The sequence below is a fragment of the Oncorhynchus mykiss genome, chromosome 5 (assembly GCF_013265735.2).
Source record: "Oncorhynchus mykiss isolate Arlee chromosome 5, USDA_OmykA_1.1, whole genome shotgun sequence".
Classification (NCBI taxonomy): Eukaryota; Metazoa; Chordata; class Actinopteri; order Salmoniformes; family Salmonidae; genus Oncorhynchus; species Oncorhynchus mykiss.
In genome coordinates, this window is record NC_048569.1 from 73,034,908 (window position 1) to 73,062,745 (window position 27,838).

General features: G+C 46.3%; 2 protein-coding genes and 1 long non-coding RNA gene across 8 annotated transcripts in view; 2 read left to right on the forward strand and 1 right to left on the reverse strand.

Moving 5' to 3' along the window:
- The window catches only part of LOC110524519 (ubiquitin carboxyl-terminal hydrolase 24-like), a 44,694-nt gene extending 27,051 nt beyond the window's left edge, over nucleotides 1-17,643 (forward strand). For 4 of the 5 annotated variants that reach the window (XM_036978328.1, XM_036978329.1, XM_036978331.1 and 1 more), the window contains 28 exons: nucleotides 655-817; nucleotides 999-1,160; nucleotides 5,513-5,583; nucleotides 5,688-5,848; nucleotides 6,101-6,162; nucleotides 6,270-6,461; nucleotides 6,577-6,836; nucleotides 7,186-7,431; nucleotides 7,546-7,644; nucleotides 8,075-8,157; nucleotides 8,253-8,394; nucleotides 8,481-8,809; nucleotides 8,964-9,085; nucleotides 9,602-9,743; nucleotides 9,841-9,991; nucleotides 10,168-10,263; nucleotides 10,378-10,595; nucleotides 10,726-10,933; nucleotides 11,017-11,106; nucleotides 11,265-11,367; nucleotides 11,458-11,576; nucleotides 11,660-11,773; nucleotides 11,871-11,936; nucleotides 12,036-12,102; nucleotides 16,108-16,186; nucleotides 16,381-16,456; nucleotides 16,738-16,935; nucleotides 17,164-17,643. In XM_036978328.1, the coding sequence (XP_036834223.1) occupies nucleotides 655-817; nucleotides 999-1,160; nucleotides 5,513-5,583; nucleotides 5,688-5,848; nucleotides 6,101-6,162; nucleotides 6,270-6,461; nucleotides 6,577-6,836; nucleotides 7,186-7,431; nucleotides 7,546-7,644; nucleotides 8,075-8,157; nucleotides 8,253-8,394; nucleotides 8,481-8,809; nucleotides 8,964-9,085; nucleotides 9,602-9,743; nucleotides 9,841-9,991; nucleotides 10,168-10,263; nucleotides 10,378-10,595; nucleotides 10,726-10,933; nucleotides 11,017-11,106; nucleotides 11,265-11,367; nucleotides 11,458-11,576; nucleotides 11,660-11,773; nucleotides 11,871-11,936; nucleotides 12,036-12,102; nucleotides 16,108-16,186; nucleotides 16,381-16,456; nucleotides 16,738-16,935; nucleotides 17,164-17,226 (3,882 nt within the window). In that variant the 3' untranslated portion in view covers nucleotides 17,227-17,643. The remainder of the gene's footprint in view (nucleotides 1-654; nucleotides 818-998; nucleotides 1,161-5,512; nucleotides 5,584-5,687; nucleotides 5,849-6,100; nucleotides 6,163-6,269; nucleotides 6,462-6,576; nucleotides 6,837-7,185; nucleotides 7,432-7,545; nucleotides 7,645-8,074; nucleotides 8,158-8,252; nucleotides 8,395-8,480; nucleotides 8,810-8,963; nucleotides 9,086-9,601; nucleotides 9,744-9,840; nucleotides 9,992-10,167; nucleotides 10,264-10,377; nucleotides 10,596-10,725; nucleotides 10,934-11,016; nucleotides 11,107-11,264; nucleotides 11,368-11,457; nucleotides 11,577-11,659; nucleotides 11,774-11,870; nucleotides 11,937-12,035; nucleotides 12,103-16,107; nucleotides 16,187-16,380; nucleotides 16,457-16,737; nucleotides 16,936-17,163) is intronic. The other variant, XM_036978330.1, reaches the window with a different exon arrangement.
- On the forward strand, nucleotides 2,372-5,495 carry LOC118964641. Of its 2 annotated transcripts, XR_005051855.1 has the most exons (4): nucleotides 2,372-2,716; nucleotides 4,449-4,770; nucleotides 5,105-5,374; nucleotides 5,443-5,495. It is a non-coding gene; the product is annotated as an uncharacterized LOC118964641 (long non-coding RNA). The 2 variants fall into 2 exon arrangements; XR_005051854.1 differs by having other exon boundaries at nucleotides 5,105-5,447.
- A 1,293-nt stretch (nucleotides 17,644-18,936) lies between the features above and the next one.
- LOC110524518 lies at nucleotides 18,937-27,507 on the reverse strand. Its single transcript, XM_021604246.2, has 4 exons — nucleotides 27,124-27,507; nucleotides 26,876-27,019; nucleotides 26,553-26,761; nucleotides 18,937-21,949 (listed from the first exon to the last, which is right to left on the reverse strand). The coding sequence occupies exons 2-4, from the start codon at nucleotides 26,999-27,001 to the stop codon at nucleotides 21,793-21,795; spliced, it is 492 nt and encodes a 163-aa protein (XP_021459921.2). The 5' UTR covers nucleotides 27,002-27,019; nucleotides 27,124-27,507; the 3' UTR covers nucleotides 18,937-21,792.
- Between the last annotated feature and the right edge of the window lie 331 nt (nucleotides 27,508-27,838).

Consider the following 27,838-nt stretch of genomic DNA (forward strand, 5'->3'; position numbering starts at 1 on the left):
ACACACACCTAATACACACACCTCTAATGCATACCTAACACACACCTAATACACACACCTCTAATGCATACCTAACACACACCTAATACACACACCTCTAATGCATACCTAACACACACCTAATACACACACCTCTAATGCATACCTAACACACACCTAATACACACACTTCTAATGCATACCTAACACACACCTAATACACACACACACACACCTCTAATGCATACCTAACATACACCTAAAACACACACACACACACCTCTAATGCATACCTAGCACACACCTAATACACACACACACCTCTAATGCATACCAGACACACACCTAGTACACACACACATTGCGTACCTAATACACACACACACACTCCTCTAATGCAAACCTAACACACACCTAATGCATACCTAACAGACGCATACACCTCTATTGCATACCTAACACACGCATACACCTATAATGCATACCTAATACACGCATACACCTATAATGCATACCTAATACACACACCTCTAACGCATTCCTAATACACACACCTATAATGCCACCTAACACACACCTAATACACACACACACATACATACACACACACACCTACCTCTAATGCATACCTAATAATCACACACGCACACCTCTAACCCGGTCTCTCCTCTGTAGACGATGGAGGTGGGGGACTTCACCTCGACGGTGGCGTGTTTCATGCGTCTAACCTGGGCGGCAGCTGCCGGCCGATTGGATCTCGTCGGCAGTCCTCAGCCAATCAGACCTGAACACAGCTCACTTCTCCCCCTCGTGGTCCGCAGCCGTGTCAGCAGCACTGGTGAGACACACACACACACACACACACACACACACACACACACACACACACACACACACACACACACACACACACAAGAAACTGATGGATAATAATGGCACCGACAGCCTGAATTATCAGCCTGTTTCTCTGGTGTTCTGATTGTTTTGCCTTCTACTGATGTCTGTCTCTCTTTCTACAGGAAGTAACTGCAGCTCCAGCAGTGAGGGCGAGGCGCCGCCCACAGCGTTGCATGCTGGGATATGTGTGAAGCAGCAGAGTGTTTCTATTAAAGACTGCATCATTGCTAGAGAGGCCCTGTCTCTACTGGTCACCTGTCTACAGCTACGGACACAGCAGCTAGGTAACACACACCCTGTCTCTACTGGTCACCTGTCTACAGCTACGGACACAGCAGCTAGGTAACACACACCCTGTCTCTACTAGTCACCTGTCTACAGCTACGGACACAGCAGCTAGGTAACACACACCCTGTCACTACTGGTCACCTGTCTACAGCTACGGACACAGCAGCTAGGTAACACACACCCTGTCACTACTGGTCACCTGTCTACAGCTACGAACACAGCAGCTAGGTAACACACACACACACACACCCTGTCTCTACTGGTCACCTGTCTACAGCTACGGACACAGCAGCTAGGTAACACACACACACACACACCCTGTCACTACTGGTCACCTGTCTACAGCTACGGACACAGCAGCTAGGTAACACACACACACACACACACACCCTGTCACTACTGGTCACCTGTCTACAGCTACGGACACAGCAGCTAGGTAACACACACACACACCCTGTCTCTACTGGTCACCTGTCTACAGCTACGAACACAGCAGCTAGGTAACACACACACACACACCCTGTCTCTACTGGTCACCTGTCTACAGCTACGGACACAGCAGCTAGGTAACACACACACACACACCCTGTCTCTACTGGTCACCTGTCTACAGCTACGAACACAGCAGCTAGGTAACACACACACACACACCCTGTCTCTACTGGTCACCTGTCTACAGCTACGAACACAGCAGCTAGGTAACACACACACACACACACCCTGTCTCTACTGGTCACCTGTCTACAGCTACGAACACAGCAGCTAGGTAACACACACACCCTGTCACTACTGGTCACCTGTCTACAGCTACGGACACAGCAGCTAGGTAACACACACACACACACACCCTGTCTCTACTGGTCACCTGCCTACAGCTACGGACACAGCAGCTAGGTAACACACACACACACACACCCTGTCTCTACTGGTCACCTGTCTACAGCTACGAACACAGCAGCTAGGTAACACACACACACACACCCTGTCTCTACTGGTCACCTGTCTACAGCTACGAACACAGCAGCTAGGTAACACACACACACACACCCTGTCACTACTGGTCACCTGTCTACAGCTACGAACACAGCAGCTAGGTAACACACACACACACACACCCTGTCACTACTGGTCACCTGTCTACAGCTACGAACACAGCAGCTAGGTAACACACACACACACACACCCTGTCACTACTGGTCACCTGTCTACAGCTACGGACACAGCAGCTAGGTAACACACACACACCCTGTCTCTACTGGTCACCTGTCTACAGCTACGGACACAGCAGCTAGGTAACACACACACACACACCCTGTCTCTACTGGTCACCTGCCTACAGCTACGGACACAGCAGCTAGGTAACACACACACTGTCACTACTGGTCACCTGTCTACAGCTACGAACACAGCAGCTAGGTAACACACACACACACACACCCTGTCTCTACTGGTCACCTGCCTACAGCTACGGACACAGCAGCTAGGTAACACACACACACACACACCCTGTCTCTACTGGTCAGCTGTCTACAGCTACGGACACAGCAGCTAGGTAACACACACACTGTCACTACTGGTCACCTGTCTACAGCTACGAACACAGCAGCTAGGTAACACACACACACACACACCCTGTCACTACTGGTCACCTGTCTACAGCTACGAACACAGCAGCTAGGTAACACACACACACACACACCCTGTCTCTACTGGTCACCTGTCTACAGCTACGAACACAGCAGCTAGGTAACACACACACACACACACACACCCTGTCACTACTGGTCACCTGTCTACAGCTACGAACACAGCAGCTAGGTAACACACACACACACACACCCTGTCACTACTGGTCACCTGTCTACAGCTACGAACACAGCAGCTAGGTAACACACACACACACACCCTGTCTCTACTGGTCACCTGCCTACAGCTACGGACACAGCAGCTAGGTAACACACACACACACACACCCTGTCTCTACTGGTCACCTGTCTACAGCTACGAACACAGCAGCTAGGTAACACACACACACACACACCCTGTCTCTACTGGTCACCTGCCTACAGCTACGGACACAGCAGCTAGGTAACACACACACACACACACCCTGTCTCTACTGGTCACCTGCCTACAGCTACGGACACAGCAGCTAGGTAACACACACACACACACACCCTGTCTCTACTGGTCACCTGCCTACAGCTACGGACACAGCAGCTAGGTAACACACACCCTGTCACTACTGGTCACCTGTCTACAGCTACGAACACAGCAGCTAGGTAACACACACACACACACACCCTGTCTCTACTGGTCACCTGTCTACAGCTACGGACACAGCAGCTAGGTAACACACACACACACACACCCTGTCACTACTGGTCACCTGTCTACAGCTACGGACACAGCAGCTAGGTAACACACACACACACACACACACCCTGTCACTACTGGTCACCTGTCTACAGCTACGGACACAGCAGCTAGGTAACACACACACACACCCTGTCTCTACTGGTCACCTGTCTACAGCTACGAACACAGCAGCTAGGTAACACACACACACACACCCTGTCTCTACTGGTCACCTGTCTACAGCTACGGACACAGCAGCTAGGTAACACACACACACACACCCTGTCTCTACTGGTCACCTGTCTACAGCTACGAACACAGCAGCTAGGTAACACACACACACACACCCTGTCTCTACTGGTCACCTGTCTACAGCTACGAACACAGCAGCTAGGTAACACACACACACACACACCCTGTCTCTACTGGTCACCTGTCTACAGCTACGAACACAGCAGCTAGGTAACACACACACCCTGTCACTACTGGTCACCTGTCTACAGCTACGGACACAGCAGCTAGGTAACACACACACACACACACCCTGTCTCTACTGGTCACCTGCCTACAGCTACGGACACAGCAGCTAGGTAACACACACACACACACACCCTGTCTCTACTGGTCACCTGTCTACAGCTACGAACACAGCAGCTAGGTAACACACACACACACACCCTGTCTCTACTGGTCACCTGTCTACAGCTACGAACACAGCAGCTAGGTAACACACACACACACACCCTGTCACTACTGGTCACCTGTCTACAGCTACGAACACAGCAGCTAGGTAACACACACACACACACACCCTGTCACTACTGGTCACCTGTCTACAGCTACGAACACAGCAGCTAGGTAACACACACACACACACACCCTGTCACTACTGGTCACCTGTCTACAGCTACGGACACAGCAGCTAGGTAACACACACACACCCTGTCTCTACTGGTCACCTGTCTACAGCTACGGACACAGCAGCTAGGTAACACACACACACACACCCTGTCTCTACTGGTCACCTGCCTACAGCTACGGACACAGCAGCTAGGTAACACACACACTGTCACTACTGGTCACCTGTCTACAGCTACGAACACAGCAGCTAGGTAACACACACACACACACACCCTGTCTCTACTGGTCACCTGCCTACAGCTACGGACACAGCAGCTAGGTAACACACACACACACACACCCTGTCTCTACTGGTCAGCTGTCTACAGCTACGGACACAGCAGCTAGGTAACACACACACTGTCACTACTGGTCACCTGTCTACAGCTACGAACACAGCAGCTAGGTAACACACACACACACACACCCTGTCACTACTGGTCACCTGTCTACAGCTACGAACACAGCAGCTAGGTAACACACACACACACACACCCTGTCTCTACTGGTCACCTGTCTACAGCTACGAACACAGCAGCTAGGTAACACACACACACACACACACACCCTGTCACTACTGGTCACCTGTCTACAGCTACGAACACAGCAGCTAGGTAACACACACACACACACACCCTGTCACTACTGGTCACCTGTCTACAGCTACGAACACAGCAGCTAGGTAACACACACACACACACCCTGTCTCTACTGGTCACCTGCCTACAGCTACGGACACAGCAGCTAGGTAACACACACACACACACACCCTGTCTCTACTGGTCACCTGTCTACAGCTACGAACACAGCAGCTAGGTAACACACACACACACACACCCTGTCTCTACTGGTCACCTGCCTACAGCTACGGACACAGCAGCTAGGTAACACACACACACACACACCCTGTCTCTACTGGTCACCTGCCTACAGCTACGGACACAGCAGCTAGGTAACACACACACACACACACCCTGTCTCTACTGGTCACCTGCCTACAGCTACGGACACAGCAGCTAGGTAACACGTGTTACACACACACACACTATCTTGTGAAGACCGAATGCTAACAGTGTTTGTCTCTATCCAGGGTCATTCTACAACCTCCCCTGTGTCAGCGACTTCATCATCGACATCCTGCTGGGATCAGCCAGTGGGGAGGTAGCTAGGGTGTGGGAAGTGTGTGTGTGTGTGTGTGTGTGTGTGTGTGTGTGGGGGGGGGTTGAGCCTGAGTGTGTGTCTTATAACCCGTGTCTCTATGTCAGATCCGGCGCGTGGCGTGTGACCAGCTGTACACTCTGAGCCAATCAGACACGTCTGCGTTCCCTGAGATCATCAAGCCCAACGTGTTCCTGCTGCGAGTCGTCCTCACCTCCCAGCTGCCCCTCTGGAGCCCCACGTCTGTCATGAGAGGAGTCAACCAGAGGTACACACACACGTGTTGTTGTTGTCGTTGCTGCTGGGAGGCAGTAGGAAGTTCATTTACCGCCATCTGCTGTCAAACATATCTGTGACCAATGATAGATTGACTAAATTGAAAATATAATTGGAAGCTGATATGTAGCGTCATAGTTGGTTCTAAATGTATTTGGATGTATAGCGCCAGGGCCCATTTTGTTCAGTGTGTGCCTGTCTATCTGTCTGTATCTGAGTGTATAAGATTGTTCTATCTGTCCAGGTTGCTGTCTCAGTGTACTGAATACTTTGAACTGCGATGTCAACTACTGGATGACCTGACCAGTGAGTTTACACACACACACACACACACACACACACACACACACGCACCAACAGTTTTCCAACACTGTCATTGACCCATGAGGAATGTTCCTGTCCCCCTCCCTCAGGTTCAGAGATGGAGGTGTTGTCAGTGAGTGCGGCAGCCATGTTGGAAGATGAGATCAGCTGGTTGGATAACTTTGAGCCCAGCTGGAGCTCTGAGATGGAGACTAGCGAGGCTGACAACATCCTGCAGGCTGGACACCTCCGCCTCATCAAAACACTACTGTCACTTTGTGGCACCGAGAAGGAACACCTGGGTGAGAACACACATAAGCATTTTTTGAGATTTTGATCTGGAGCTCGTAGACGGTGTGTATTCTGATGTCTGTCTGTCTGTCTGTCTGTCTGTCTGTGTTTGTTCTTTCTCCGCAGGTCCTTCTCTGATCCAGCAGCTGTTGGATGACTTCCTGTTCCGAGCGTCCCGCATCATCCTGAACACGTCTGACCCCGCCTCTAGCTCCCCCCCCAGCCACGACTTCCACCCCAAGTGCAGCACGGCCAGCAGCAGACTGGCAGCCTACGAGGTGCTGGTGATGCTAGCAGACAGCTCTGTGGCAAACCTACAGCTCATCACCAGAGAACTGCTGTCCATGCACCACCAGTCAGACCCCTCGCTCAGCAAGGAGTTTGACGTGAGTCTCTCACACATGCTTGAAACACACACACACAACAAAGAAACAGAGGTGAATGGAGAATTGCGTGATAGTACTGAGGTGTTACAGGTGCGTGATGGAACTGAGGTGTTACAGGTGCGTGATGGAACTGAGGTGTTACAGGTGCGTGATAGAACTGAGGTGTTACAGGTGCGTGATAGAACTGAGGTGTTACAGGTGCGTGATAGAACTGAGGTGTTACAGGTGCGTGATAGAACTGAGGTGTTACAGGTGCGTGACCATATAAGAAAGGCTAATAGGTCTTCTTGATATACAGTCTACCTTCAACGTGTCTCTCTCTTCTGTTCGCTCCGTGCCCCTCTCCCAGTTCCTCCCGCCGGTGGACAGTCGCTCTGTGTCGGGGTTTGTGGGGTTAAAGAACGGTGGAGCCACCTGCTATATGAATGCTGTGTTCCAGCAGCTGTACATGCAGCCTGGCCTGGCTGAGGCCTTTCTGTCTATAGAGGACGACACGGAGCAGCCAGACGAGAGTGTTTTCTGTCAGGTCCAGTCTCTGTTCGGACACCTGATGGAGAGCAAGCTGCAGTACTATGTCCCTGAGAACTTCTGGAAGGTATCTAAACATGCGCACACACTACACACACACATACTTATTCTGATACACTGCACATACCCAACTGACTACCCGCGTTTCGGTCAGAAATAACAGGTGTATGTGTTTCTGTAGATCTTTAAGATGTGGAATAAGGAGCTGTATGTACGGGAGCAGCAGGATGCCTATGAGTTCTTCACTTCACTGGTGGACCAGTTGGACGAGCACCTCAAGGTAACACACAATAACAAAAGGCACTTGTCTTGTCCCACTGGCACCGTCTTGTCCCACTAGCACCGTCTTGTCCCACTGGCACCGTCTTGTCCCACTGGCACCGTCTTGTCCCACTGGCACCGTCTTGTCCCACTGGCACCGTCTTGTCCCACTGGCACCGTCTTGTCCCACTGGCACCGTCTTGTCCCACTGGCACCGTCTTGTCCCACTGGCACCGTCTTATCCCACTGGCACCGTCTTTGCTGATAAATACTTTGTGGAGGAAAAATGTACTTGATACGATTGTGATGTCTTGTCTCACCAGTTTGACTAAAATGTCAAATGTAATGTAACACACACTCTCCATCAACTTAACACATGTGTGTACTACAATGTAACACAACACACACCTTTATAATGCTAGAGATGTTGGGTCTGTCTTGTTTTTCAGAAAATTGGCCGTGAGCAGATCTTCAAGAATACTTTCCAGGGAATCTTCTCTGATCAGAAGATCTGCAAAGACTGCCCTCACCGGTGAGCTCACACACACACACACACACACACACACACAAACAAAGGCAGCCATCACGTATAAACTCCTAACTATAACCTGTGATCCCTGATCATAGGTATGAGCGAGAGGAGACGTTTATGGCGCTGAACCTGGGTGTGACTTCCTGTCAGAGTCTGGAGATCTCATTGGACCAGTTTGTCAGGGGGGAGGTGCTAGAAGGAACCAACGCCTACTACTGCGAAAAGTGCAAGGAGAAGGTGTGTGTATAAAGAGGGTGTTTATTAAGTCGCTGTCCAGGGTTTTTGTGTACATTTATGTTAACGCAGTGTGCACATCTCTCCAGCGTACCACAGTGAAGCGGACCTGCATAAAGTCCCTGCCCAGTGTTCTCTGTATCCATCTGATGCGCTTCGGCTTCGACTGGGAGAGCGGACGCTCCATCAAATACGACGAGCAGATCAGGTTTCCCTGGGTGCTGAACATGGAGCCCTACACAGTGTCTGGCATGGCTCGTCAGGATGGGGGAGCGGAGGGGGGAGATGGCCGGGGCGAGGCAGGGGGCTCACCCAGGAAGAAAGTGACCATCTCGGAGAACTACGAACTGGTGGGAGTTGTAGTCCACAGTGGACAGGCACACGCTGGACACTACTACTCCTTCATCAAGGACAGACGGTAAGAGACACACACACACACACACACACACACACACACACACACATGTATATCTCACGTTTAAGACAGGTACTTGTACTTTTAACACAAATTATCAACTTATCATCCTGTCCTCTCCTTCTCTGCTCTCCCTCCTTTCCTCTACTGTCCTCAGCAGTGCTAGGGGAAGGTGGTATAAGTTTAATGACAACGTGGTCGAGGAGTTTGATATGAATGACGAGACTCTGGAGTACGAGTGCTTTGGAGGAGAGTACCGGCCTAAAGTCTACGACCAGTGTAAGTCCTATTTAACAGGTAGACCAAGTAGTGGATGTCAACAAAACATTCTCAGCAGCAAAAGTTGTGATGTCCCTCGGGTAGTGTCCTTGGTCCCCCTCTCTTCCAGTTCCTTCTGTACATTAGTGGTAATATGTAACTTTTTTTGGCTACCTGACCAAATTCACATAGAAATGGGAGTTATAGATCAATCATTCCACTTGAAAGCAAGTCTAAGAAGCGGTATCTGTTCTATGTGCAGTATTTCTATGCTTCCCTTAAGTTTTGTTTTTGTGTCTTTTACTTTCGGTTTTGTACACCAGCTGGAACAAGAATATTTTTCACAGGGGTTTAGATGGTACAATGATTCTCTACACTATACTAGCTTATTTTGTAAACATAAACTGAAATTTGGCAAACTATTAGTGTTAGCAACCAGTAAATGGCAGAGCAAGTTCTGCGTAGTGCTTTAATGACATGAAAGATCAAACATCCCATTCTAGGTGTGTGTGTTGGTCTGTATCTGTGTGTGTGTAGCTAACCCCTACCCTGACGTGCGGCGGCGGTATTGGAACGCCTACATGTTGTTCTACCAGAGGATCAGTGACCAGAACTCTCCTGTTCTCCCTAAGAAGAGCAGAGTCAGTGCCATGAGGCAAGAGGCAGAAGACCTCACACTGTGAGTCTCACACACACACACACACACACATACACACACACACAGTCTAAATATACACCCACACAACTCGCACTTTAACCCTCTCTCTCCCATGTAGTTCAGCACCCTCTAGCCCAGATGTCAGTCCCCAGTCGTCCCCACGGCCCCCCAGGGCCAACAATGACCGTCTCTCTGTCCTGACCCGCCTTGTACGGAAGGGAGAGAAGAAAGGACTGTTTGTGGAGAAGATGCCTGCTAGGATCTACCAGGTAAATACACTGGTTCTGTAGACCACGTTTTTTTTAATCAATAACCTTACTTTAATAGCACACTGTGTTCATGCTTAGGCTTTGGCTAAGAAAGCTAACAGACTCTCTTGTGGCACACAGACAAACTTCTTTCTCTCTCTATCCATCTCTGTCTCTCTGTCTTTGTGTGTGTGTAGATGGTGAGAGATGAGAACCTGAAGTTTATGAAGAACAGAGATGTGTACAACAGCGACTACTTCAACTTCACTCTGTCACTGGCCTCCGTCAACGCGGTACGTGTTTGTGACTGTTTGTGTGTGTAGGATAAACAGAGACGTGTCAGCATAATTCAAGGTTGTGCCTGCCTCTCCAAACTGTTCTTATAAGCAATGTGTGTTGTATTGCAGACAAAGCTGAAGCACCCAGCCTACCAGGCCATGGCCAGAGAGAGTCTCCAGTTGGCGGTCCACTTCCTGTTCCACACCTACCTCCACACCAAGAAGAAGCTGCGGGTGGACACAGAGGAGTGGATGGCTACGGTGGAGGTGCTGCTGTCTAAAAGCAGTGAAGCCTGTCACTGGATGGCTCAGTACCTGGTGGGACCTGAGGGACGAGAGATCACCAAGTCAGTACAAACTATAATACTACTACACTCCACACGGAACCACTGCAGTACTAACATAACACTACTGCTTATAGTACTTACATTACTACTCATCAATCCAACTGATCTTCTCTTTCTCTCCTCGCCCCAGGGTGTGTCTGTTGGAGTGTGGGGTGAGGGAGGTGAGGGTCGTAGTGGCAGCCATCTTGGAGAAAACCTTAGAGAGTGCTCTCCACTTCGCTGACGCTGGATTGGACAGCCTGACCGATGCGCTCCTCTCCCTATTGGACAAAGACGTTCCTGAGAACGTCAAACACTGCAACCAATACTTCAGCCTCTTCAGCAACTTTGCTCAGAGGGTAACACACACAAGCACCATGTGAACACATTACATGCACACATAGACAGATCCACTCTGATATCCAGTATCTCTTTCTCCCAGGGCTCTGGTCCGTGCCAGTTGTTGTTGAAACACTCAGCATATCGCAGGATGCTCATCTTCCTCCTCGGACCCAACAGACAGAACAACCAGGTACACACACACACACACTCACACACTCAATTCCTGCTCATCTGCAGAGAAATGAATATGACAGGATGTTGTTGTTGATGGTTCTGGAAGCTCATAACCTTTTTCCCACTCCCTCTATCTTGCGTCCTCTCTATCTCTCTTTCGTTCTCTCGCTCTAGAATCGGAGGTGGAGTCCAGCCCAGGCCAGAGAGTTCCTACACCTGCACTCCACTCTGGCCCTGATGACTCTCCACTCAGACCTCAACACACAGCACACACATGGTAACACACACAAACACACATTACTACAGTTAGGATGCTTCCATAATACGCTGATGTGTGTAACCTGGCGTGATTGTGTGTGTTTCTCAGATCAAGGTGTCTGTAAGCTGAATGTGAGCAGTGTCCCTGCCTCCTCCACCCTCCTCCAGCTCGACGCTGACATCATGGCCTCGCTCTTCACCCACGAGGGACAGCCTTACCTGCTGGAGGTAACATAAAGTATCATGCACACACACACATTGACACATCTATATGGAAGAGGTTGTATTTGTAACTTTTTCCATGTGTGTAGGTGATGTTTGCGGTGCGGGAGTTGTCCGGCCCTCTGACTGTGCTGATAGAGATGGTGACGTACTGCTCCTTCTGTAATGAACCCTTCTCCCTGGGAGTACTACAGCTGCTCAAGGTAAGAACTACAACTCCCAGCACTAAACAAATCCATTATCACAGATAACTAAAAATCCCAGCACAAAACGCATCCAATACCATTCATGTGTGTTTAGACTCAGTTGGAGACCGCTCCACCCCATGAGCTGAAGAACGTGTTCCAGCTACTGCAGGAGCTGCTGGTGAGTGACAGCTGGCAATCAAACCTTTCTGCGTGTCCTTGGAAACACAGTAAATAATGCCAGCTCCAGACTGCATGTGTAATGTGTGTGTGTTCTCAGGTGGTGGAGGATCCTCTTCAGACTCAGAGACTGAAGTACGCCTTTGAGTCAGAGAAAGGTCTGCTAGGTAGGCTACCTTCCACTCTTCACTGGGCTTTTGTGTGTGTGTGTTAAGTTCATGTTTTAAGTATGCCTATATTTCTGTTATTATGGGGCTATCACTCAGTCAAGAGTGCGCCTGCGCAGGGAGTATTGTTGTTGATGGACCTAGCCTTGAGCGGAATGGCTACCTTATAGTGTGTTCATAAAGTATAGTAAACTTTGTTAAACTGGAACCTTGTCGTGGTGTCATTTCGAGTTAACATTGGTAGCAGACGATGGCTAATAACTACAATGTGCCACCTCACTTCGACGAGGTCGTACGAAAGTTGGTAAAATGAACTTGGAATCGACACGGGTTACTCATCTGACGTGAAAAAGCAAGCACTTGCGGTGGTATTATCGCTCGAGGGAAGCGCGAGAGATACAGTACTGGAAATATCCGTTGAGGATTTGAACAAGGATGACGGTATGGGAACTTTGATCAGAGCACTGGATTCTGTATTTCTTAAAGAAGAGAAAGACCGTGCCTACGAGGCATATTCAAACTTTGACAGTGTTACGAGAGATATTTCGGTTGCAATGACCGACTGTTCGAAATCAATGATGTAGAGGTACAATATGATGCGCAAGTACGACATGGTTCTCCCGGATGCAGTGTTAGCTTTCAAGTTGGCTAGATACTGCCTGTCTAGATGGTAGGGAGAAACTGTGCTGACTTTTGCGTCAATGAAGTCGGCACTTAAAATTATTTTTGGTGAAAAGACGTCTGTCGCGCCAATAACAGATGGAATGCAAGTGAGTGACGCAGCATATTACACTGAGCAGCAGAGAAAAGGCAAGTCACGTTCTCAAGACAACCAGAAGAGGGCGCCATTTCCCGGCACAAATCCACTGGACAAATATGGAAGGAGATCAAAATGTGCCATTTGTCAAAGCACTTACCATTGCGTTAAAGACTGTCCTCATAAAAATGAACAAGTTAAACTAACATAGGAAAATGTAAACACAAAGATAGATCAGTGTAACATTACACTGTTTTCAAATGAATCTGCTTCTGATACTGAGATTTGTATAGTTGAATCCTTAGGATCTGCTGTGATTGATACTGCATGTACACGGACAGTGTGTGGTGCAAAATGGCTTGATAGCGATGTCAGCGAACTAAATATGAAAGAAGTACACAATATGATTGACACACCAAGCAACAGAGCTTTCAAATTTGGAGATGGGAGAATTGTCCATTCTACCAAGAGAGTTAAGATACCAGCAAAAATTGGTCAGACAAAGTGTCACATTGAAACAGAGGTGGTCCCTACAGATATCCCCTTACTATTAAGCAAAGCTTCCCTCAAGAAGGCAGAGGCTGTACTAGACATTAAAAAAAGGCAGTGATGTTTAAACAACCAGTGACTCTTGAACTTACTACCTCAGGCCACTATTGTGTAAACATTTTAGACAAAAACATCACACAGAGTCCATGTAAAAATGAGATTCTGATGGACACAGAGCACATGAACACAAAAGAAAAACACAAAGTATTGTTAAAGCTTCACAAACAGTTTGGACATGCTACAGTTGTCAGACTTCAGAAGTTACTCAGCAGTTCAGCGAATAATGATGATGAGAAGTACGAAACTGGAAACAAAGTGTACTACAAACGAGTTGACTGTCAAGAGTGGAAAGGACCGGGAGTAGTCATTGGCCAAGATGGTGTGATGGTATTTGTAAGGCACGGAGGCATCATTGTCAGGGTGCATCACTCAAGATTGTGGAAAGTAAATGATCAACAAGATAGAGGGGCTGTTGCTGAGAATCAGTCTCCTAATGAAAATGACAAAAAGGACACAGTAACAGACACAAACCTACCAGATGTCGCATCCAATGATATGGACACTGAAACTGACACAGGAAATGGAGCAGAGACCTTCAACCATGCCACAGATAATACTGTTGAGCGTTCAAATGAGGAAAACATTCAACAACAGCCACATGTGTTAAGAGAACATGGTTGTTCCAATCTGAAAACTGGACAAACTGTTAAATACATGGACAGAGAAAGTGGTATTCCACACACAGCAACCGTCATTGGACGAGCAGAAAAAGCCAAAGGAAAACACCAGAACTGGTACAACTTGCAGTAATCTGAACCAGCTACACTTTCTGGTATAGCAGGGTCAGCTGACCTGTCACTTGTAGATAATATCAGAATTGAACCAATGGAAAATCGAGAAACAGAATGACATTCAAAATGATGATGTACTTCAAACAAAGGACGTGTCATTTGACTCAGCTAAGCTAGATGAGCTCAGTAATTGGAGGAAAAATTGAGTGTTTGAGGAAGTCCAAGACATTGGCCAAAAATGCGTCTCAACAAGGTGGGTGTGTACCCTTAAAGAATCCTTAACTGGAATAGTGCCTAAAGCACGTCTAGTGGCTAGAGGTTTTGAGGAGCTGGCTGCTAAACAACTCCCAAAAGATTCACCAACATGCTCCTCACTCACTCAGATTGCTGATGTCAGTGATCTGCCAGAAAAAAATGGAAACTTAATTCCATAGACATCAAATCTGCATTTTTGCAGGGAACAGACCTGTCAAGGGACATTCACATCCGACCTCCGCCTGAAGCTAAAAGCGAAGGAACACTGTGGAAACTAAAGTGTGTGTATGGACTGGTAGATGCATCACTCTACTGGTACAACAAAGTCAAGGCAACAATGCTGAATACAGGTGGAAACATTTCACAAGTGGATCCTGCAGTCTTCTATTGGCTTGATCAAGACTGCAATGTGACTGGAGTACTTGCCTGTCATGTTGATGACTTTATCTGGGGTGGCTCACAGACCTTTGCTTCAACTGGGATTCCACACCTCAAAGCTGTTTTCTAGGTCGGCCGTGAGGAGCATGATCATTTTTGTTATGTTGGCATAGAGTTTATTACAGTTGATGGAAAAATACTGATGCAACAGGAGAGCTATATCAAGAATCTTCAACCCATTCACCTGGATTCTTCAAGAGCTGTACAAAGGAATTCCCCTCTGTGGAATTGAAGCTGATCAATTGAGGTCAAAGATAGGACAAATTTTATGGGTTGCTAGACATAGTAGACCTGATGTAATGTTTGATGGTTGCAACTTGGCATCTATCACAAAACACGCCACTGTACAAACCATTCATGAGGCACACAAAGTTGTTTGTAAACTGAAATCACAACAAGTGACTTTAAAGTTTCAGCATGTTGGAAAAGATGATTCTTTGAAACTAGTTGTCTTCAGTGATGCTTCGCTAGGGAACCTTACAGATGGAGGCACACAAGGTGGACATCTAATCGTGTTAATGGGTGAAGGAGGAAGATTCTCACCCATCCGTTGGCAGTCAAAAAGAATCAGAAGGGTTGTCCGAAGCACACTGGCTGGAGAAACACTTGCTCTTGCGGATGGAATTGACAATGAGATCTTTCTTGCAATTCTGTTCTCAGAGCTTTCCACTGGTGAGACAAAATGGCACATTCTACCTGTAGTTTGTGTCACTGACAACTACTCATTAGTGGATGCTGTGAAGTCAACCAAGTCTGTCACAGAGAAAAGACTTCGTCTGGAGATTAGCAGCATCAAGGAACTTATTCAAGCACAGAGAATCCAGTGGATTCTGTGGTCGACCACAAAGGAACAGCTGGCTGACTGTCTGACTAAAAAAGGAGCATCTGGTCTTACAGGCTCTCAGTAATGGAAAGTGGCAGCTTGAATAATACTTGGACATTTAATTATGTTGTTGATGTTTTTTATTTGTCTTTAAAGAAAGAAAAGGGGGAGATTAAGTTCATGTTTTAAGTATCCCTATATTTCTGTTATTACAGGGCTATCACTCAGTCAAGTGTGCGCCTGCGCAGGGAGTCTTGTTGTTGATGGACCTAGCCTTGAGTGGAATGGCTACCTTATAGTGTGTTCATAAAGTATAGTAAACTTTGTTAAACTGGAACCTTGTCGTGGTGTCATTTCCAGTTAACATTGTGACTCTGTTCTCTTGTTTGCAGCATTGATGCACCAGAGTAACAATGTGGACAGCAGCCGCTGCTATCAGTGTGTCAAGTTCCTGGTTACCCTGGCACAGAAGTGAGTTTCTCCAGAGACCGTTTTGAGAAATATGTTCATGTCGCCACAATTGTGTCTCAGGCTGAAAATATTGAATGGGGGTAGATTTGACCGTTGTGGCAAATACATCAAAGTATTGCACATTTTTCAGTTCTGTGAAAACCTCTCATTTCACACTTCCTGGTTTCACATAACGTGTACATGTGTGTCTCCAGGTGTGTTCCTGCTAAGGACTATTTTAAAGATCTGTCTGGTCACTGGAGCTGGGCAGTGCAATGGCTGCAGAAAAAGGTAAGCAGCAAGCACAAATAACACACACAATCCAGCAGTGTGAGTCACAGGAGGCTGCTGAGGGGAGGACAGATCATAATGCCTGGAACAGAGCAAATGGAATGGCATCAAACACCTGAACTATGAGTGATGTATATGATACCATTGCACTTACTTCAGTCATTACCACGAGCTCGTCCTCCCCAATTAAGGTGCCACAAACCTCCTGTGGTGTGAGGCATGTTTGTGTGTGTGTGGGAAAGTAGAGTATGCGTTAGAGTAACAGTGTGTTTCTCTGTCAGATGTCAGAACACTACTGGACTCCTCAGAGCAACGTGTCCAATGAGACGTCCACAGCCAAAACATTCCAGCGCACCATCTCAGCCCAGGACACGCTGGCCTACGCCACAGCACTGCTCAACGAGAAGGAGCCATCTGGCAGCAGCAACGGCTCTGACGGTAGTCCAGCCAACGAGAACGCCGACCGCAGCCTCCGACAGGTACGCACCGTCTGACAGTGTGTTTATGGAAAACTTCAGAGGTAGAATGTATAAAGAGAACAGTAACAGCCCAAGAATAGAGATATTGCCACTTCTCAGAACGGGGCTTTAAATCTAGGCTGGAGAGTTTCCTATGAATCGATTTCATAAAAACTATATCTACATATCTCTTTACTCTGAAATGACACGTCTCATGTAATCCTTCTCTCCCCTCTCTCTTTATCTCAGGGTTCTGAGTCTCCCATGATGCTTGGTGATTCAAAGAGTGATCTGGAGGATGTTGACCCTTAGATCCTCCTATAAGACAATCCCTATAATGGCAAGACCGCACGGCTCCATACAGCCAATCAAAGACTGCTTTTCACCTCTGATTGGTCAGAATATGGAGGGAGGGTCCCGCTACAGCCAATCAGAACACTTATTCTCCTGGTTGCTGGGGCAACAAAGGATGCGTGAATAATCATGTGTCTTTCTGCCAGACCAGACTAATGGAATCAGAGCTGGAGGAGAGTTTAGAGACCTGACTAATGGATTACAAAGCAGTTTGTTCTCTTACTGGGAGTCTGAAATATCACCTAGTGGAGACTGGTGGGAGGAGCTATAGGAGGACAGGCTTATTGTAATTGCTGAAATGGAACGGAGTCAAACGTGATTTCCATATGTTTGATACCGTTCCATAGATTCCTTTCCAGCCATTACAATGAGCCGCTCCTCCTATTGCTCCTCCCACCAGCCTCCACTGACGTCACCCTGTTGCTTATAGTCCACTACTTTTGACCAAAGGTTCAGTGACATATATAGTGCACTATATATAGGCAGTAGGGTGTCTTCAGATGTAGCCAGTGTTTTCTCACAAGGAAGGGACGGGGTTGTTTGTTTTTTAAGTTGTTGCTCATATTTGCCTACGTAACTAAATAGACATTCATTATTGTAAAGAGCTGTTCCATAGCTGTAATTTCAAATGTAAGATATTTTAAAGTGTCCTGTGCTCCACTCTGTAGAGGTGTGTATGTGTGAGGCTGTGGTATAAGGTATAACCTGCTCTGGAGGAACTCAGACACACACGTCTAACCGGGGTTTTTAAGTATGCACTTTATAGTCCACCCCAGTCTATAGTGAAGTAGAGAAGCAGTGATTAGGTCTGCTAGACCAGCTTAACCACCCTCCTCACACCTCTTTTTATCACATCAAACTGAGTTGTCAGTGCTTTACACACACAGACACAGCTGATACCTCCTCCATAGAGAACACATGCTCCTATGGCTGTGTCTGTTACTCCACTAACCACAGTGATATTTATGGTAATGCAGTCTATGGAGGGTTCTAGAACACAAACGGAACCAAGCCAAGGAACCAATCTGCGCTCTCCTCCCCGTCCAGCTGATGAACAGTGACTCACAGTGCTGGATTTTATTTTTAAAATATTTTTTCCATTTGTTTATCAGTTGACATCACTGTACTCATGCCTTATGCCACCACAGCTGCCCTTTGACACAGACACACACAAGACAGCAGAGGGTCAACGTGCCAACCAGAGGAGAGATCAGAAGCAAGTTTAATTTTAGGTGCCAATGAAATACACTCCCTCTTATATACACACACACACAGCGTACCCTCTGTGCTTGATCATTACATTATCATTATTCAGGAGCTTGTTTGCAAACTGGGTTTCTCTTTGCCTTTGTTTATCTTTGCCATTGGGGCGCATGACCTCTGACACCTAAACCCCTCTTATTGACACCACAAAGTTCAAGGCTGACCACGGTACTGCAGGCATTGTTCGCTGAAAACAGGATCCCCATTATAGTGAATGGGAATATGGCAATCTTCATGTAATAAAAAATGGAAGACAATCATAGTACCAATAATTGCTTCTATTACACTAGATGTATGTCCTTGAACCGATTTATTTTAAAATTGTATAATAGCCTGCAATACCCTGTTCTGCCTTCAACTTGAGTCAATGAGAGGGGGCAGCACTGAGCTAGCCTGCAATGTAACTCAAACTGCACATGTTATGTCTACATAAATCTCCCACATGAGACACCATCTTAACGACTTCCTTGGCTTCAAATGCACTATTGAATCTTCACATAGGAATGAATAGTGTCATGTGATCGATTGCTTTGTCCATTCATATACATATATAGTCATTGCTCTGACATCAAACAACCCCACTCTGACCACTAACCTCTTGACCTAACCCAACCCCTGGGAGAATTCAAGTGCCTTCATCTCCCAACTCCCCTCACCTCTCATCCCTCCTCACACCTCGGGCCCTTGTCCCTCCTCTCACCCCAATCCCATACCTGTCCACAGATGACTTGCTATAATGAACTGTGTGAATGTGTGACCATGCTGCATATTGTCCTGGTCTCAGAAGACTGTGTCAGATGTCAGAGTGGTCAGGTGTGCCAGTGACACAGCACTCCCCACTCACAGTGCAGAATGTTGTTTGACCCTCAGCAGCGCCTGTAGTCCTTCTCAACAGTACCAACTAATCAATAATTTATTTTTATCTGAGTGATAAGGGAGGGGTGAGGAAGGAGGGAAGGAATGACATGGATCCAGGATTTTATTCTGTCAGTTTGTCTGCTTTGAGCATTACTCCTGCTGAAGGCCAGTCTGCTGAGGCAGAACCCTGCATGTTGAATCCCAGTTTTCATTTGTACATCAGAGTTTGATTATGGGGAAATTTGATATAAAATAAACTGGAATGCACAGCCTTTTGTACACTTTGTGTTCTTTGTGTGTAGCAGGAGTGATCACAGTAAAATATAAAATCACTTTATTTCAGGTCCAGCTAGTTGCAGTATGGAATAGTTGTGGGAGGAATGGAGGACCAGAAGCACAGAACCAGAGTCAGTAATCTGGTTGGTCAGGCGCTCAGAGAGGGCAGGGCCACGGATGCTGACCTTGTCGTCAGTGGAACACAGAGTGAAGGCTGAGAAAAGGGAGACAAATCAGTCTAGAAGATTATCTCTCCCTGAAGCTCCATCACATCGTCAATATACAGTCATGATCACATTACTTCCTAGTAATACTACATATTAGTATATTACGAGTGTGTTTACAGTACATGGTGTTCTCCCCTGCAGCAGCATCAATGCTGTCTTCAGTTCCTCTCCTCTGGGGTCTGAGAGATCAACACCACCTGACACAGAAACACACGCTAAGATTTGATTATGCGATTTGTTTACCCTGTGCACACTCATTTTGTGTTTGTTATGTCTCTGGGAAAGACAGTGGAGACAAAGACCACACACGCTGCTACTACATCACAGTTGTATAAACCTCCATCCTATTCAACACTTTCTCTCTTTTATCAGTGTTTGCTTGATGGGTAACCTTACCTGAGACTTGAAAACTTGTGTTTGCTGCCTCCTCGAGGTAAGTTATTGTTTTACCTTTGCCTAAACGCACACCTGTATGTCCTTACCTTAGGGTAGCACTGGAATAGGCTCAATCCTGAGTCATAACAAACAGACCAACTAATGACACAGCCCCGCCATACTGGTATGGCTTCCCTTACGCCATACTGCTACCCTAAACCTGACCCCTGACATCTAACCGTAACCCACTATCAGGGACAGCCTTAAGATGCAGCTTAGTTAACCCAGGGTTAAACACAGCTGCTGTATTAGCTAAGATTTGATCTATTAGAGTTAGCTAAGCTATACTAATGTATGTGTTAGTTCTAAGTTAGACTGTTGTCTCTGGGTCAAACACTGAAGGTGAGGGAGAGGAGAAAAGGAAGAGGGGGAGAGAGGGTAGACTGAGTTCCACTCTGCTGGTTCTCACAGCCTGCAGACGACTGTAGAGCAGGGGGTTTTGTGTGTGTGTGTGTGTGTGTGTGTATGTTGGCAAGTGTGTCACCGTGCCCACAGCTCAGCTCCTCAACTCTCTGTCCTATTTTCCTCTCTTCTCCTGCACATCTTCATCTCTCTGTCCTTGAGAAAGCATTTACTTCAAGTGTAAGTGAGGTTAGAACAGAACAAAGAAACAGAGTAATAACACACTGTACTTAGTCCAACTGAGACAAGAACCACTGAGATCTTTGGCTATTAATTTACTAAAGTTGATCATGACATCCCAGTCAAACAGGAAGTGCAACAGTGGATAGAATGGAACCCTGCAGCAGTGGGGCAGAGAGAGCGAGAATAATGCTGTGGATAACCGTGTGCTGTGACAACAAGGCACTTCTGGTTGAGATCATCTGTCTATCCTGATGTCAGCTGTGTGAATAGAAAGAATCCGTGGTGCATGCATGACCACAGAGACACACCCGCACTCACACACTGGAGAATGACACAACCTCCCCAAGCAGTCACAGCACAAACAGCTAATGGAGTCCAAAGCAGCAAAAAAGTCTGACAGTGGTTTTAAAGGCTGGGTTATCCATTTGGACTGGTAATAAAGGCTGAGTGCTTCTGGATAGTGAATGCTTAGTGCTGGGTAGATGCTGGCAGCTGGCCTCGCTGCCTGGTGTAGCTCAGTGTTCCACTACAAATATATGGGCGTCGGGCGGACTTGAAAAGTGACATCAACAACTTCAGGTGGTGGAAAGTAAAAAAAAATATATATATATATATTTGTTATATATGTCTTTATAGGAGTGCAGTGTATCACACTATAGTAGTCTTAATAGTAGCATTATAAACACACTCCTCATTCTTCAAACAAATATGTAAACCTGTCATGTTAACATGTAAACAACGCTGAGGCCACCAACCCCTTACAGCCCCTCCATTCCAGAACAACGTCTCTCCCAGCACGGGTGTGCTTGATTTAGTTCACTGTAATGGCACAAAGGGAATTGTCCAAAGTTACAGAACAGTACAGTAGTCTCCTCAGCCCTCAGAGGTCAGAGGGACCCCGGCTCTTCATGACAGAATCGTAGGAGGGGGGTGCCTCCAGGTCCCAGGGAGGCGGGGTGGGGGGCAAGGGGAGGGGTGGAGAGGGGGGCACTTGCACAGAGTCCTCAGACATCTCTCTGCGTATCCGGTCCAACCTCCTAGAGTGAGAGAGAGGGAAGGATTATTTGGACAAAGTACACTACATGACCAAAAGTATGTAGACACATGCTCGACGAACATCTCATTCCAAAATCATGGGCATTAATATGGAGATGGTCCCCCTTTGCTGCTCGGAAGGCTTTCTACTAGATGTTGGAACATTGCTGCGGGGACTTGCTTGCACGAGCATTAGTGAGGTCGGACACCGATGTTGGGCGATTAGGCCTGGCTCGCATGTTGGCATTCCAATTCATCCCAAAGGTGTTTGATGAGGTTGATGTCAGGGCTCTGTGCAGTTCTTCCACACCGATCTTGACAAACCATTTATGTAAGTACCTCGCTTTGTGCATGGGGGCATTGTAATGCTGAAACAGGAAAGGGTCTTCCCAAAACTGTTTCCACAAAGTTGGAATCACAGAATCGTCTAGAATATCATTGTATCCTGTAGCGTCAAGGTTTCCCTTCACGGGAACTAAGGGGCCTAGCCCGAACAATGAAAAACAGCCCCAGACCGTTATTCCTCCTCCACCAAACTTTACAGTTGGCACTATGCATTCGAGCAGGTGACACTCTCCTGGCGTCCGCCAAACCCAGATTCGCCCGTCGCAAGATTCATCACTCTAAAGTCACTCTTCCATTTAGGAATGATGGCGGCAACTGTGTTCTTGGGGACCTTCAATGCTGCAGAAATGTTTTGGTACCCTTCCCCAGATCTGTGCCTCGACACAATCATGTCTAGGAGCTCTACGGACAATTCCTTCGACCTCATGGCTTGGTTTTTGCTCTGATATGCACTGTCAACTGTGGGACCTTATATAGATAGGTGTGTGCCTTTCCAAATCATGTCCAATCAATTGAATTTACCACAGGTGGACTCCAATCAAGTTGTAGAAACATGTCAAGGATGACCAATGGAAACAGGATGCACCTGAGCTCAATTTCGAGTCTCAGAGCAAAAGGTCTGAATATTTATGTAAATAAGGTATTTCTGTTGTTGACTTTTAATACATTTGCAAAAATGTCTAAAAACCTGTTTTCACTTTGTCATTATGGCGTATTGTGTGTAGATTGATGAGGAAAAAAACTATTTAATCCATTTTAGAATAAGGCTGTAACAACAAAATGTGGAAAAAGTCAAGGGGTCTGAATACTTCCCGAATGCACTGTATAGCGGATCTCCATTTACTGTACAGGGAGTCAACCAAATCCATACTGCGCTTTAATAGCAACCATTCCTTGTCTCCCATATTAATTTTATTGTCTCCTGTCCATCCTGCTCAGTGATGTAATAAAGCTTGAGGCTGAAGCCAAACGGTGGGATTATCTAGTTAGCTTTTATGTTATCTCTGAACTAACCAGGCTGAAAAAAGCAATGTGAGTGACTGAGCCATAGTATAGACAGGTTGGTTGTTTAGCAAAAAGAACGACGCGTGCAAAACTATGGGGCAAAACAGAAGGGGTTGGCTTAGAATGTTGACAACATGTAAACGATAATTTGGAAATGATATTTTGCAATAAATGTGTACAATGACCACTTGTTGTCTCTCAAATACATCGTTACAGTTGTTGGTTAGCTAGATAGCGAATTTTAGCCATATTAGTATTGACATGAAATCAGTCAAAACACCTCAAAACAAGACATGGTATCAAGAACAAGATGAAACTAGATGAAACAAGCCACGATTCCCCACATGATAGTTTATTGTCATTGTTGCTAGCCATCTGGCCACCCAGAATCACAACACCTCTTCTGCCCCTTTAAGGCATGCGCATTGTTTTCGGGAAATTGTCAGCTAACCCCTCTATGTACCCACTGAATAGCTTGAAAGATACAGTTTATTAGTGTTGAGCTCCTCTGGTCAACATCTGCTTCAGTAATAATAACCGGATGGCTCAGTGTTCCTGGCTGCTACTCTGCTCTCTTTATCTCTCTCTGTGTGTATGTGTGTGTGAGCGGTCATGCATGTATGTGTTCGTGTCTGAGTTGGACACTGAGCAGAACTAACCTTGTTTAAACTTACTGACAGTTACAACAGAGCAGAGCAGGCGAGACTAGGGGAGTGTGTGTGTCAGGATTTCCCTAAGGTTGGACACTGAGCAGAACTAACCTTGTTTAAACGTACTGACAGTTACAACAGAGCAGAGCAGGCGAGACTAGGGGAGTGTGTGTGTCAGGATTTCCCTAAGGTTGGACACTGAGCAGAACTAACCTTGTTTAAACGCACTGACAGTTACAACAGAGCAGAGCAGGCGAGACTAGGGGAGTGTGTGTGTCAGGATTTCCCTAAGGTTGGACACTGAGCAGAACTAACCTTGTTTAAACGCACTGACAGTTACAACAGAGCAGAGCAGGCGAGACTAGGGGAGTGTGTGTGTCAGGATTTCCCTAAGGTTGGACACTGAGCAGAACTAACCTTGTTTAAACTTACTGACAGTTACAACAGAGCAGAGCAGGCGAGACTAGGGGAGTGTGTGTGTCAGGATTTCCCTAAGGTTGGACACTGAGCAGAACTAACCTTGTTTAAACGCACTGACAGTTACAACAGAGCAGAGCAGGCGAGGCTAGGGGAGTGTGTGTGTCAGGATTTCCCTAAGGTTGGACACTGAGCAGAACTAACCTTGTTTAAACGTACTGACAATTACAACAGAGCAGAGCAGGCGAGGCTATGGGAGTGTGTGTGTCAGGATTTCCGTAAGGAAAATGTGGCGCCTGACATTTGACGGGCAGCATTTTACTTTTCCAGACATTTGAGACATTTACCAGACCTATATGCATTGTGTACATAACCTGATTAGGGTGTCCACCCACGGTGCTCAGAATGACAAAAATAACATCTATATTATGCTAATTCATAATTCCAGGATGCAATTGTGTGTGGACCTTCTTACCGAATTATGATGCGCACTTTGACGATATTAGAATAAGTGACCAATGAGTCTGATGCAACCTATTAGAACATTTAGCTTAAAACGTTGATAAACTATTATTTATTCACATTAAAACCGCAGGAGTGCGCACAAGGCAGTAGGCTATGTGCGAATGTTTGTTCCATAATTCAATTAGCGGAACAACACCATTGTCAAAAGCGCACCGCACATGCGAGCGGTTTAATGTGACAGATTAAAATATCAGTTTCAAATGTTTAAATTGGGGAGATCTAATATGCAACAACTAGCATGGGTGGCTATATTACTAGGATTGTGCCTTTGGCTATTGGACAATGAAAGAATGTTTAAATAATTGCCTCCACGGATATGGTCTGCTTTTTGCTAGGCTACTTTGAAGCAAGGTAAGACATACCTCATAATATGTAGTAAAACGTTCAGGTTTCAAACAATTAAGTATATGTTTTCATAATGCATACTGCCTCTAGCTTAAGTAAGCGTGTGATACATAAAATACATAACGAATATACTGTACAGACGCGATAATTTAATTCCACTAAATTAGTACGGGATAATCAACAAGTGTCTATGCGTTCTATAGAAACTAACCTTTCACGGAGTTGCATTATTTTCCAGAGAACGCATAAAGCCCCGAGTTGATTATCCCTGGCTATAGTTTAACACATTTGCCGCTAAAAACGTGTTCATTTGCTGGTAGAAATGTGTTCATCATCCACTGAAGTAGCTGTCGAGTTTACTAGATCGCTACAGTAGTTGCTGTGGTAACTAAACAACCAGACTTGTTAGTTTAGCTAACCAAACCATCAGTCCTAGCTTGCCATTATGAAAATTGAATTCAATAATGACAATGTTTTCAATTCGACTTTTGCTTTAAAAAGTAGCTCAAACATTATTATTATTTTTACCTTTATTTAACTAGGCAAGTCAGTTTAAGAACAAATTATTATTTTCAATGAAGGCCTAGGAACAGTGGGTTAACTGCCTGTTCAGGGGCAGAACGACAGATTTGTACCTTGTCAGGGGTTTGAACTTGCAACCTTCCAGTTACTAGTCCAACGCTCTAACCACTAGGCTACCCTAGTAGAACATGCATAGAACATGTATGAATTACATGAACTGTAAGGTGTAATTATACTGTGCCTTATAGGGAAATAATACACTCTAGAATGCCCTTCAAGCCAATCAAAAACAAGTATTCAACAATGCCATGGTATAATTAAGCAATAAGGCCAGAGGCGTGTAGTATATGGCCAATATACCACGGCTAAGGGCTGTTCTTATGCAGGATGCAACACAGAGTGCCTAGATACAGCCCTTAGCTGTGGTATATCGGCCATTTACCACACTCCGAGGTGCCTTATTGCTATTATAAACTGGTTACCAACTTAATTATAACAGTAAAAAGTATTTTTTTTGTCATACCCATGGTATCAGCCAATCAGCATTCAGGGCTCAAACCACCCAATTTATAATGCAAATGGACCTATTGACCGATAAGCTTGATAAGTCAAATGTATTTACATCGACTGGTATTTACATAAATGAATAGGCTAAAAGGCATTATTTCGCAATGGGATATTTTTCTTCTTCTCCCAGACTGTTGGCCGGTGCAAATTTTACTAATCAGCGTTTCTATTTTTCTATCGTCCAAAAGCCGGCTATTACAGGCTAACAGAAACCCTGGTGTGTTTGTACCTCTGGATGGCTAGGGCCTGGTGTGGACTATAGCGCGTTCCTGTGCGGGGGTGTAACAGGAAGTGTCCAGGTACATCCGACACCTGTAGCGTTGTCATTAAAATACAGAGCCCAGCGATGGTCAGTGTTGCCCCGGTAACAGCCATCAGCACCCCCATCCAGAGCCCTGGACCTTGCAGAGTCAGGAAAGTCAGGAAACCCCCTACTACCTACACACACACACACACACACAGTAAGTCAGGACACCATCTACAATTTAGTTAACATATTATTTTGGTAGTAAACACACACACACACACATCTAGAATGAGGCCCCTTCCTACCATCATCACCGGGCCTAGAGATAGAAGCACACCCTGGGGAGATGGACGCTTTCTCTCCTCCTGCCTGCATGGTGCTACCCCCTGGCTTGGCTCACACACACCTCCACACTCCTCCTCCAACACCATCACACCATTATTCACAATCTGCAGGAAAGAGAGAGAGGGATCAAAGACAAAGGGTTGAGAGTTATCAGATGATCACGTGTTGACTGAACTGTCAGAGGGCAAATACAATCTCACTACTGTACCTTCTGAAGAGGCTTCTCCAGTGCCGAGCCAGGGATAAAGGTGATTATTTAGTTTCTAAACCTCTCCGTGTTCTTTTTACTCCATTTTTCCTCAGCTTGTTGCACTTCCTTTTTGCTTTCCATGTGGCGTGCGGGGATCTGATTATCTAAACAAAAATGAAGAATCTCAAGAATCAAAATGTTTCAAACAACCGAGCAAGCAACAACTTAAAACTCATCCCGCTGGCTTTGCCAGAGAGCCGTTAAATCCGTTATAACTGGACATCGCGGTCGACATATTGAATTTGTTTTGCTGTGTGGGCAGGGTAGTCACACAGCCCCGTTCTGCGCGTGGTCAGAGGAAGTCAGTTTCTGACAGTTATTCAGGAGGAGGAAAGGAGGGAACAGAGAGAGGAAGGGGTAGGCAGGGCAGGGCAGGGCAGTGGCGGAGAAGAGAAGAGAAGAGAAGGATCTGAATGTCGTCAGTGTTTGTCAGAAATATGTTTGGATGTTGTCTGAACTAGAGGACGCTGCAAAGAACCCAGATGAAGCTGGCTGTGTCATCCCACAGGCACAAACGGATTAAATCAATGTTGTTTCAACATAATTTTACAGTTTATTGTGTAGTGGAATACACGTGGAAAATACATTGGATTTGAAAAAAGTAATCAACATAAACTGTTGTTTTAGGGACAGTTTTCAGCACCGATGTAAAGACAGTTTCAAGTTGGATATT

Coding starts and splice junctions, on each gene's coding strand:
- LOC110524518 (XM_021604246.2), bottom strand. CDS start 27,001: ATGGTGTTGGAGGAGGAGTGTGGAGGTGTGTGTGAGCCAAGCCAGGGG. Junction 26,762..26,875: donor CTCTAGGCCCGGTGATGATG/GTAGGAAGGGGC, acceptor GTGTGTGTGTAG/GTAGTAGGGGGTTTCCTGAC. Junction 21,950..26,552: donor CAGGCCCTAGCCATCCAGAG/GTACAAACACAC, acceptor CTCTCACTCTAG/GAGGTTGGACCGGATACGCA.